General features: G+C 33.0%; 1 protein-coding gene across 1 annotated transcript in view; it reads left to right on the top strand.

Moving 5' to 3' along the window:
• The window catches only part of LOC119832322 (probable chitinase 10), an 81,794-nt gene that overhangs the window by 34,522 nt on the left and 33,804 nt on the right, over positions 1-13,468 (top strand). The window contains exons 2-3 of the mRNA XM_038355984.1: positions 7,898-7,976; positions 10,693-10,895. Coding sequence (XP_038211912.1) covers positions 7,898-7,976; positions 10,693-10,895 — 282 coding nt within the window. The remainder of the gene's footprint in view (positions 1-7,897; positions 7,977-10,692; positions 10,896-13,468) is intronic.

A 13,468-nucleotide genomic window follows, 5' to 3' on the forward strand; every position in this document is an offset into this window, starting at 1 on the left:
AGTAATAAATGTTATTTGCAGTTAACAATTTTCTTTTTTCTTTATTACAATATTTATGGCAAGACTAGGTATAGTTTTAATTACGAAATAGTGGTTAACAGTTGTAAGAAAGTTAAACATAAATACTGCTACCTAATGCGTACGTAAGACGTAGGTAAGCGTCTTAGAATAGGTCTGCTGTGCAGAGGTCCATACGCTTCGGCTATCAACGGTCAGTGTGACTAAATACAACCCTAATACGGCATCATTACTCACATCGGGTCTCAAACAAATTCATAATTGATGCCTTAATCAAATGACATGATATAAACCACCAAAAATAATCAATCTTCATTCCTGTCAATGCGTGACGCAGGGTTTGGGGTTATCAAAGCAACAAGTAGATTCCGATTCACTGCTAAATTTTGTTCTGGCGATGAGCCTATTTATAACCGATTTTAAAAGAAGAGGCATAAGCGGTTGGTTGAGTTTTTTGTGAATGAGTAATACTAAATTTATTTAAATTAAATGTGTTAAGATGAATGACTAATTGGCACATGGCTGATATTTTAAGGAGAAATGAAAGTTTTGGATAGAAATTTCCAACGCACGACGAAAAATACACTAATTGAGCTCTCTTTTTTCATATTCGTATGTATAAAAATTATGTACTAGGTGATGTTCGCAGCTACGCTCGCGTGGTCAAAATAGATTCCATGGTACAAACTTTCATCCCCTATTGGCCCATGGGGGGATAATTTATCAAAATTTCTTTCTCATCGGATATTTAAATGATAGTGGCTATCTACAAGCCAAATTTCATCCCGATCGGTCCAGTAGTTTGGGATGTGCGTTGATAGATCAGACGCTTTTGCGTTTTATATTTAAATAAATTTGAACATTAATCTAACTACCAACATTGTGAAAAAAGTTAATGCTTTAAAAAAACCTATTGGAACATGTATTTGAAATGAGATGAGATTTAGCAATCTGGAATTAATTTAGTTACTTCAAATTTACATGCATTTTGATACAGTTCTAAGCAGAAATAATTTAAATTCTTAGGACCCTAATATTATATTTTAGTTAATTCAAACCTTATTTATGTTATGTTATTTTATTACTTGGGTGGCAACACACGTCCACTGACAGAGAAATAAATCGCAAAGCCTTTATTTAGTACCAGTGTGACCTTATCGTGATTTGCGCAGATGAATAAAATATAGAGATTACATTTTTCTCTGAAACATATTGTTACAACGACACAATATTAGTCAGAAAAATGCTTTTTGAATCGAGCTTAAAAATCTTGTAAAAAATACGACTTTAATTGATAAAGTGAATATATTGTGTAAAAATATTGTATAATATTTTATTGTTTGTTTGTTTTACTTAATTTCAATTCATTGTTTGAAAGGGCGTTGATACAGTTTAATAGAAAAAAATCGTTAAAATACACAAATAATGTGATGAAAAATAAAGCAATAGCTTCCTATTTTAGTTAGACGACTATCGTTTTATTATATTTAGTTTCTCCTAAATAAAACAACTCCATTAAATCTCACCTCGTCATCAACTTTTTCTATCTTTAAAACATCTACAAGTAACATATTCGTGTTTTGATTCTTTTCATGCAATTAAGTAAAGATATAAAACCTTGGAAACAGACATTAGCTACGTGTTATTACGAAAACAATATAATAATATGCCAGTATGATCGTGTTCGAGTTTCGCTCTAGTACAGCGCGTGAAGTTTGGTATATAACTAGCTGCCCCGCGGTTACACACGCGTACGTCTGTATCCCCTGAGAATATTGGGATAGAAAGTTGCTTATGTGTTATTCCAGTTGTCCAGCTATATACGTACCGAATTTCATTGCAATTGGTTCTGTAGTTTTTGCGTGAAAGAGTATCAAACGTCCATACATACATACATCCATCTCTCACTCTCAAACTTTCGCGTTTATAATATAAGTAGGAAGTATATAGCATAGTGACTTTGTAACGATTTTTTGATGACGTAATCGCGTGTAATACGCAAGTGAGCATCAGTTGAATACAAAAAAAAATGTATTGGTCGCATTATAACTTATCGACAATACAATTTCATTAACATTTCTTAAATATTCTATTACATTGAAGAAAGAAAGAAAGATTAGCTTTATATTAATAAAAAAATTTAATGCTTAACGATTTATTTAGCTTCTCTTCTTCTCTTGACAGTTCACACTCAACACAGATTAATATTTGTAGGGTCAGCAAAAATAATAATGGCTCTATATAAATCTACTCTGTGCTTCAATTCGCTCCTTTTCCTTTCATTTGGCCTTGCACAACGCATGCGTTCTATAATAACATTAAATTTAGTTTAACTGGACGCTGTGTTGTTAATACTGGAGTTGTGAAGTAGATTAGCTTTTTTGCTCACGGACTTTGAACCTTATTCTTTGAGGGAAAAGGGTTGAAACTACTAGCATAGTTTCGGCGTTTTTCGATAGCTTTGAGCCGGGTTACTCGATGGATATCAAATGTTGTGAGTATATCAGTCAGAATATTTTCGATAAAGTTATAAAAAACTGTTTTATTTTATGCAGTTGAATATCCTATCCTACTAATATTATAAATGCGAAAGTTTGTAAGGATGTGTGTGTGTTTGTTGCACTTTCACGCAAAAACTACTGAACCGATTGCATTGAAATTTGGCACGTAGATAGTTTGATAACTGGGATAAGATATTTGCAACTTTGTATTCCGATATTCCTACGGGATACGGATTTACGCGGGTGAAACCGCGGGGCGCAGCTAGTACAATATAAACCCCGAAACCCTCAAGCGGAACTCGTAGAATTAAAGATGGAGAATAATCTAGAACCATTAGCGCTGAAACTGTAAGTATCGTCAACCCTTCATCAAATTGTCTGACAATCTGACATGACGATGGTGAACAATGGAAAATTATTTACGGGTACCGTCAACAAAAAAATAGTTCTTGCATTTTATGAACAAAAATATAATTTCGAATTATCAGTGTCAATAGATTAAGGGTTAGGTCCTTTGTTTAGGTGGAAATAAGATAAGTTCGGAGATGAGAATGATGGACAGTATTTATTTAAGAATAATAATAGTTTTTAGGGAAATGAACATGATTTATTATAAAGTGATGAGTAGATAAATATATTTGAATATATTTATCTATACATCACAATATTCATTCATACATCACAATGCTTAATTTATATTTTGTTTTAATTCTGGCGAAAACTTACACAAATTTAAACTAAAATGATATAATTATAAATGATAAATTAAATGTGACATTATCACAGAAAAACCTCCTAGAATGGGGACATGTCATACAAATAATACTAGTTTTGTTTCTCTCATATTATCAAATACTTTTTAAATTTATGTTTAACTTAAAATAAGATAAACACGTTTTTCGTCTACATCCTACTAATATTATATATGCGAAAGTTTGTAAGGATGTGTGTGTGTTTGTTGCTCTTTCACGCAAAAGCTACTGAACCGATTGCAATGAAATTTGGTACGTGGATAGCTGGACAACTGGAATAACATATAGGCGTAAAGGCTACTATTTATCCCGATATTCCTACGGGATTCGGACTTACGCGGGCGCAGCTAGTATAGATATAAAATCATACTGAAATAATTGACTATTGATATTACTTTTGTGTAACACTATGTCAAAATACAAGTTGTTAATAAGGATCAAGGTGGAAACTTGACAATGAGATAAGTATTACCTATTACCACCTGGTATCAAAACATACACATCTAGGAATATAACCTTAGGTCTAGGATGCCTAACCTTGATCCTAATACTTGGTTTTGACCTAGGTGGACTGTTATTGATAGCACATTGTTAGGAAGATGTTAAATGTGAGTAAATATTATGTTTACACTGTCAGTGTTTTAGCAGCGGTCAAATATCTTCTAGAACAAAAAACAATAAAAATACATTTTCAATTTAAAGTATTAAACGTTTTTAACATTAGATTTTCCTTAATTGTATTTTGTATTGGATTTCGAAGACAATGCGGTCAGCCTAGTCATGCTTTTCCATAGAAATTTAGTCAAAAAACGTGAAGTGATATTTATTAATTATTCTGGGATCTATCAACAATATTATACTAGTATTACGTAAAAATATATGGATAAAAAGTTGCCTATATACTATTCCAGTTGTCCAGCTGTCTACGTACCAAATTTCATTGCAATCGATTCAGTAATTTTTGCGTGAAAGAGTAACAAACACACACACATCCTTACAAACTTTCGCATTTATGATATAGTAGGATTCTATTCAATAATATTCTATTATTTATCTCATTAATCTAAGTGATTGTAGCTAAACAATAAATAAACGAAACATCACCTGCAAAAACACAAATTGTTTCGTTTATAATAAAGAACTCAAGTGCTTTTTATTTCGCCTCTCGATTATACAAATTTTTTTGTACTTTTTTATTTAATATTTTGTAAATAAGTCTATATTTGGACTGTTAATGTCAAATAATATATTTTGAATGACATTTTAATAGAAATTTTATTGGTGTTTAAATGCATTCAATGTAACATAATACTAATGCATTAAAAACGAAATATTTTATTTATCGTTTTGTGTCTATCTACTGGTTTTTAGAACCACAATTTTGATAAGACGTGTTTAATTAAAAATATATTGATTTCTAAAATGATAATTAATGCATTTTACTGCATATAAATTAAAATATAAATGAGGCTGTGCAAATTAATTCATATTGTAGTTCTGATTTAGGTAGACAATGTAAAAAATATTTATGAGAAGTATAAATTAACAATCTAGTAATGCCTTTTAACAGAATGTGAAAACAGAATATTCTGGAAAAAACTTTTAACTTCCATAGAACAGCAATGTTGTAACAGTTAAAAAAAATTAACATTACGTAGTTATATTTGGTTCACTGCAAGACCTAACTATTACCTTGTCTCTCTCACTATATAATATCGATTTATTGATTGGATAGCATGGTTTCATTCCAAAACGTTTTCTTCATCGTCTCGCAACATTAGCTGATAGGACGTCTACCATGCAAAGGCTTCAAACACCTTATTGTTCAAAATGACATCCCTCTACTGTGAAAAGAGAGCAGGAAGTTTTTAATCTTAAAGAGAAATTATTCGTAGTTCATGCATTCACAATTTTTAATTACTTTTTTTGCAGACCGTACCGCTCTATTGTACGGAGAGTAGTGATTTTAAATTAAAAGAGCCTAAGGCTTTGTCCTTACTCCGTATTATGTTTTAATGCAGTATGTATTCTTAATGACTTTGAAACTGTAATAAACGGGAGTAGGCTTCACTGGAGTGTAAGTTTCGTTTACATTGATTACAATGAAAGCAATATTCCCTTGGGATGTATTAGCATTATTAATCACGCCTTTGACTGTAGGGTCAGCAACGAAGTTTTGAAAAGCAATTTGGCCACTATTACTTTCAATGGGAGAAAATCATACAAATAATAAATTTTGCTTAATATTTTCTCGAATATCTGTTCTGTAATTGAATATAACTATAAATTTATATCATATATTTTTCAGTTCACGATGACTAACAGTCTCTAATCCAGTTTTTTTTAATTAACATTAAAATATAGGTCAGTAGGAGAATAAATAATCGCTTTAAAACTGGTATGACAAAGCTTGTTAATAAAAACATGAGGAAAATATAAAGACCTGATTATACCTAAAGTCATTTAAAATAACTCCATATAATACTTAAACTTATTTTCAATTAATACTTACATAGACAATATCTTCGTTAATTGGAAACCATAGACACATGTAGAACTTTTAGAATAAGGAAGTAGATAATGAAAAGCCCCAGAGAGTCGTAACTAGAAAACTTGATAATGGACAAACATTCAGCAAAAATATAATGGAAAAGTAAACCCTACTGGCTCACGAGAATTGGTTAGCTCGGGGAAAGTTAGTTATAATTTCGGGATGCTATTTTATGATATTTGTATGAACTCAGAGGTGGAACAAACCCTGACTTACCCATATTATAAATGCGATAGCCTCTTGTCTTTCTTTTACGTCGTAACGGAGCGGTTTTGTGATATGCTTTTTATGTCTCGAGATAGTTAGGACTATATAGTGGTAAATGCTACTTTACCGCGGTGAAACGTCTAATTATTATGGGAATCTTCTTTAACTTTGCGAGCGAAGCCGCAGCGATAATATAGTAGGCTATTTTTTTCTCTTCAATAAAACGGGGCGAAAGCCCAAAAAACGGATTTTGAACGCGATTTATTCCAGAATATATAATCGCGTTTAAAATCCGCCAAAAAGTTTTCAATTTCTAAATCTATAATACTCGCGTAAAATCAAACATGTACTATGTTTTCTTTTTTGTCGATATATTTCTATACTAACTATAATCATATCTTTTGTCTCGTTTTCGTGTAATTGTGATTTTGCTATGTAAAATCCGCATCATCTTTGAAAGAAAATAGCCTGAAAATAAACTCTAAGACATATTTATGCGATATTCGCAAACACGTGTCGTATCATGAATAATGCATTTGTGCCGGGATCGAGTTAATAGTGCAGCGATATCTTGGATACGCTGTACGCCTGTTTATTAATTTTACGTTATAATGTATACAGTAAGCGCATTAGGTTTCGCCTTGTAATAAATTAGTGTAGGTGTTTTAGATTTCAAAGGCTTTATGAAGACGTCTTTGATAGTAAATATACTGGATGGGAAAATGATTTCTATTAGAACGTACTATGATTATGTATTAATTATAATAAGAATTTTGAAGACAGATGTAGTAATTGTTTATTAAGATATTTTGACGTGACAACGTCTTAAATTAGGTTGCGGCTCGGAGTCACTCATGAAAAAGTGTAACGCCCGGTAACGTTACGATGAGTCACCGAACTATGATCGGTCCGCCGCGCGCGCAGCACTAGAGAATTAGGCGCATTGAATCGGCGCGTGCTTGTGTCACTGTCTCTGTCTTTTTAGTAAAAAAATATATTTTCTATAGTTAAAATTTGTGCAATTCTTATTTTCATTCAATTCCTTGTTCCTATTGTGCAATTTAATAATATTCATATCAATAAAAATTCTACCGAGAAAAAGACGTTGTCACGTAAAATCTTCGCCCGTAAAACCGACTTTACAGGCAACCATTTTTAGTAAGAGAGAGGTATAGTAATTATTTTCTACAAATAAGGGCACCGGTTACCGCTCCACATTCTAAAATGGGACCAAATCATAAAAAAAATTGTATAAAGCACAAGAAAACTAACGCCAATAGGTGGCATCCCACGGATTTATCTCGATAACAAATAAAAAACAGTTCAATTGGGAACCTGTTTCTTTTTTAGAAATGTCGGTTAAAAAATTACTGTATTTTGCAACTACTAAATATGAGATTAGTCCTAATCAATATAGTATAGCAATTTATTAGCAAATTTTAGGCATCCTTTTGAATTCAATCAATTATTTAGCTTATTATTTAACTTATCTGTTCATTTTGCTTTATAAATTATTACATTTTTTGCTGCTTTGCTTGTAGTAACTTAAAAAACAACAACAAAGCAAGTGATTTAATAGTTAACATAATACTTAGTGTTCTCAACTCGCTTCTTACATTTGTAACTTCACTTAAAAAGTTCACAAATGGAGTGCAAGTGTACTAAGTTGTACACTTAATTCAAGTGATTAAGTGAAGTTAAATATTCACTTGAAGTAACCGATAACCATTTTATTTTATTTCTACAACTAAAATGTTGAGGAAGAGATAACTCTTCCTCCTTCATTTTTGCTTCCTAGGAGTGTTCCAATCACAAACTAAATTAAAATGAAATTATTTGAAAATTAATTTGTATCCTCTTTGTTACAGTGGCCGCCAAGATTGATAAGGTGGACGTTCACAGTTCTTCTCTTAGTTGCAGTCTTCGCCCCATCGACAGATTCCTCAAGTGAGTTGTGATCTTTGATCATTAGATGAATGACACTTCCTTTAACTTAAATATAGTGACATAATTATATCCTACTAATATTATAAATGCGAAAGTTTGTAAGGATGTGTGTGTGTTTGTTGCTCTTTCACGCAAAAACTACTGAACCGATTGCAATGAAATTTGGTACGTAGACAGCTGGACAACTGGAATAACTTATAGGCAACTTTTTATCCCGATATTCCCACGGGATACGGACTTATACGACGTAAATCATAATTATAGTTCATCCATGTGATTATACTCATAAATACTTGGTTCAACAAAAAAAAAATGCTTTAATTTCTCACTAGCTAGGTTATTGGTGGTCTATGGTATACGTACGTAAGTGTTGTTTACACTTCAACCAATTATAGCATATAATAAATAAAAATATATAAAAAGTATTAGTAAGGACAAATCTTAAATTTACAACAATGCTCTGCCTTCTGAACTAGGATATTACCTGTATCTCAGAAGACAGTGCCTTCTCTTAACTTCAACATAATATCTGTAATTTCATTTTACAACTTGTTTAGTAAGTGGTTATAAATATACATTCCCATTTTCATAATTCCTTTCCCTATATGAGAAATCTATGAATTAGCTTCTATTTAAAAACACCGCGCGTCAATTAATATAAGTAATGAATAACTAGATTCGTTTTGAATTATGAAAGTCATAGTATGTCATGTCTGGAGACAAAGAGGTGTTTTTCATTGAAATCATTTGGAGCGGAGATGTCGTTCCACTTCCTAAGGCTATCTTGAAAGCTCTATTATTAATTGTTCATCATTTAGATATTGTTACTTTTCTAAAACGTCTTCTGTAAATGGACTTTCTAATAAATCTAATGAAGATTGTTTTACTTACATATCTGGGTAATATTATAAAGCTAATGTACCTAATAAGTTAATTTTCAAGGATATTTGTTGCTTTTGATGATCGAGTCTTTAAATATCCTATATATATATTGATAAAGCTATACTTATATTATAAAACTGAAGAGTTTGTTTGTTTGTTTGAACGCATTAATCTCAGGAACTACTGGTCCGATTTGAAAAATTATTTCAATGGTAGATAGCCCATTTATTGAGGAAGGCTATAGGCTATATATGTACCGCGGGCGAAGCCGGGGCGGAACATACACGAATACTGTTATAATAATAATAACACGCTTTAATGATAGTCTCACTTGTTCTTATACAGAATACGTAAGGATTTTTTTTAATCTTGGCGATCTTCACCAGATCATAACAATAAACTAATGAAATGGTTGCATTGTTCCTGCTCTTTGATATGTGTACTAAGTTTGAATTAAATCAGGCATTTTAAAATGGGTCAAAATCGAGTCTAAAGAAATCGGTTATATACATACAGGTGAAGACAATATTTTAAATGTGCTTAAAGTATGATCTCTAGGTCTAGGTCTAGATCTAACTCGTGAAATCTGGGTTGAATAGTACATAGAATTAAAGAATGAATTGTTGAATAAATCCTAATACAAACTACAATCCCTATCCCTTTGCAAAATTCTGCTGTCTACATACCCAATTTCATTACAATCGGATCCGTAGTTTTTGCGTGGAAGAGCAACAAACACACACACATCCTTACAAACTTTCGCATTTGTAATATTAGTAGGATAGGATTGTTTGCTTGGCGTAAGAACTTGTTAATATTTTAGTACCTATCAAACTTTTTGCGTTAATTACTAATTTTAACATAGAAACAAACTGTCCATACATATAATTGGTAGATACAGCTTAATATTTACATATATCTAGACTCACGATTACCAGATTTTTTTGATAGTATGGCTGAATCAAAAATAGATTTGTAATTTAATAATTTTGAACTTGTTCAATTGACTTTAATATAAATTTAAACATTTATAAAAAGCCTTTCGTGTAAATGAATAACCACCATAATAAGTCACGTCAAAATGCAGGATCCCTCAGTCGTTAAGAGTGTTCTGTGCAAAGAATGACATGCAACATTTGGCTGAAAAAGCTTGTAACCTAAGCAGCAGAAATTATTGGGTTTCCATTCACGTTCACTCTAATCGCTTTTTCCTTATGTCCTACTCCAAATTCCGGTATCGTGTCTGTTTCCACAGCGTAAATTAAATCAAATTGAAGAGTATCCAAAGGGCCAAGTCTACTAATTTAGTGAAATGATACACCATTACGGCTCAATGGACAGTCTTTTATAAATCACATATCATTATAACGAAATTTGTATTTTGAAATAAGTAGTAAGTACATCGCAGTCAAAATAGTATTGTACATGTATTGTAATGGTATCTCTCTCAATGAGATAATGTTGTCAACCAAAATCCTACTAATATTATAAATGCGAAAGTTTGTAAGGATGTGCGTGTTTGTTGCTCTTTCACGCAAAAACTAATTAACCGATTGCAATGAAATTTGGTACGTAGATAGCTGAACAACTAGAATAACATATAGGTAACTTTTTATCCCCATATTCCTACGGGATACGGACTTGCGCGGGTGAAACTATTGAACGGATTTTGATGAAATTTGGTATGAGCTGACATGGGTGATAGGATTATTATTAGTAGACTACCACATCTATCAGACCATTGCGACACAAACCTGTTAAGACACAAATGAAAAATTTTTAAATACAGAAAAATTTTAAGAAGAACCTGTAAAATCTTTATCTTTTCTTCCAGATGTCCGCAGAAGACTCCGTAAGCCAAGCAAAGTGACCACATCAGTTTCGACCAGCGTATCGAGATCCTCAGATCAGGTTATATCCGCTAGCGTGAACAGGCCAAAGATCCGTGGTCGTCCGAGCGTAGCCAGTCGTAAATCATCTGCCGCTCTTGATAACTCTGTTGGAACAGATGACCATAGGGATAAAGATGGTTATAAGGTAAATTACATTTTCCTACTACTTAACTATTTATCCTACTAATATTATAAATGCGAAAGTTTGTAAGGATGTGTGTGTGTTTGTTAGTCTTTCACGCAAAAACTACTGAATCGGTGCAATGAAATTTGGTAAGTAGACAGCTGGACAACTGGAATAATATATAGGCAACTTTTTATCCCGATATTTCTACGGGATACGGACTTACGCGAATAAAACCGCTGGGCGCAGCTAGTAAATAATAAAGATGCGGCTCACCTTCTTTAATTTGTACTGAATGTGCATTGCTTTGCTTTTGATGAAATATTAGTGATAAACCTTACAAAACTTAGAAATATAATATTTTAATCGTTTTTAAAACATCACTCCATCTTTAATATACCTCACTCACATCTTGCTGCAGAAACTGTTTCATAAATAAGCAATGGGCAGACACATATTCAAAATCATCCGAGATTTCTATATAGTTTTTCTTTAGATCTATTTAAATCAGAAATTCATCACAGGTCATCAACCTCTAGACTAGATCAATGCTGTCATCACAACTTCAACTTACGATCATGTAAGGATTCTATTAGAAAACACGTTGCATCAAATTATCCCATACATTACCAGCAAACATGCATCTCCAGCTAATGGAAATTCCGATCAATATTTTAATCGCATTCCGTACATCCAGACGATCAAACATTTCAATTACAAACGCAGCTCATTCGCTGAAACTGGGATAACCAAAGTTTTCGTACTTCTAGGACTAATTATTAATTTTCATTCATCTAATCTCGATCGACATTTATAGAAAAAGATTCATTGAAATTATTTATTCGATCAATGTTCAATGAATCTTATACTAATATAACACATATGTACTAATGAGCTTAACTAGATCGTTTTTGGCGGTACTGTGGGAATCGTTATTATTATACTGTTTTGTTTTTTATTATTATTGTTTTATTATTTCTTTTATTTCATCTGTGTTTTTGTGTTTCGTGTCTCATTGTCGCCAAATAAATGTTTTTTCTTTCTTTCTAATGAACATTTACATTGCATTAAATATGGAAACCTCAAGCTATTGTATTATCAATGTGCGTTCAAAACGGGTTTCTAAACTAGTGCAGCGGTGTATTGTCGTGGAGAGCAGGAAGTCTTGGATTCGATCTACTTTAGAATGATAGTACGATAGTGTGTTTTCCTACTGAGTTAAAATAATTTTTGAAGTTGACCCGTTTAATTTCTGTCTTAAATACTCATATCATTTACTTACAAACGCCATAGTTTTCAATCCTACTAATATTATAAATGCGAAAGTTTGTAAGGATGTGTGTATGTTTGTTGCTCTTTCACGCAAAAACTACTGAACCGATTGCTATGAAATTTGGTACGTAGACAGCTAGACAACTGGAATAACATATAGGCAACTTTTTATCCAGATATTCCTACGGGATACGGACTTACGCGGGTGAAACCGCGGGGCGCAGCTAGTCTACTATATAAAAATAAGTCGGGTTTTCCTTCCTGACGCTATAACTCCAGAACGCACGAACCGATTTCCACGGTTTTGCATTCGTTGGAAAGGTCTCGGGCTCCGTGAGGTTTATAGCAAAGAAAATTCAGGAAAAATTTCAGCAGAAAAGCAGGAAAAACGAAATCATTTATTTGGTGGCGAAACGGAGTTTGCCGGGTTTGCTAGTACTCTATAATTTATATGCCTCTTTAACATCTCTCTCTATCTCTATCCACTAGCTATCCGCCCACTAAGACTAAAAAAATAATTGAGTAGGTATCTATGTCTATAGTCTCCTATATCCGGTATATGGTGTCCCCGTGACCACGCTCGCTGTAAAGTGTTCGAAACGTCGAGTTAATAATATAATGAATAAATCGCGTTTAAAATTCGTTAAAAAGATTATAATTTCTATAGGTATCTATGTGTCAAATATCATACAAATCGATAGCGTGGTTTAGGCGTAAAAGAAGACAGATAGGCAGTGTTACTTTCGTGCGTAGGGGGTCGCGGATAAATTTTAACCAGCTCCCGTGGCCCCCTCACTCAAGTGGCTCGACGGAACACAGTGGGGTTTTGGTCGGTAAGAATCCGACACAACCCACGGCTCCATCCCCGGGGGCCGTGGGTATCTATGCAAGATTTCCCCACTATAAAATAAAAAAAAGTGTTACTTTCCCGTTTATAATAGTAGTAAGCTCACAGTCCACGGTTTCCACGCAGCCTTGCCATCACCACACTCAGTCGAGTTATAATTCATTCGCGCTGCGATTTCACAAACTCAACGGCCGATGCAAATCCGACGTTATTGCATGTTCGTCGCCATTATCATAATTCTGTTTGTTTTATCGCGGCGTTTGGGTCCTTAGCGCGTTGTTGGATTAATCAGCTGAGATAATGTTCTAATATGTATAACTAGCGGACTGCCCCGGCTTCGCCCGTGGTTTATATAGCCTGACTTCCTCAATAAATGGGCTGTCTAACACTGAAAGATATTTTTGAAATCGGACCAGTAGCTCCTAAGATTAGAGCGTTCAAACACACAAACAAACTCTTCAGCTTTATAATATTA

The sequence above is a fragment of the Zerene cesonia genome, chromosome 15, assembly GCF_012273895.1.
Source record: "Zerene cesonia ecotype Mississippi chromosome 15, Zerene_cesonia_1.1, whole genome shotgun sequence".
NCBI lineage: Eukaryota > Metazoa > Arthropoda > Insecta > Lepidoptera > Pieridae > Zerene > Zerene cesonia.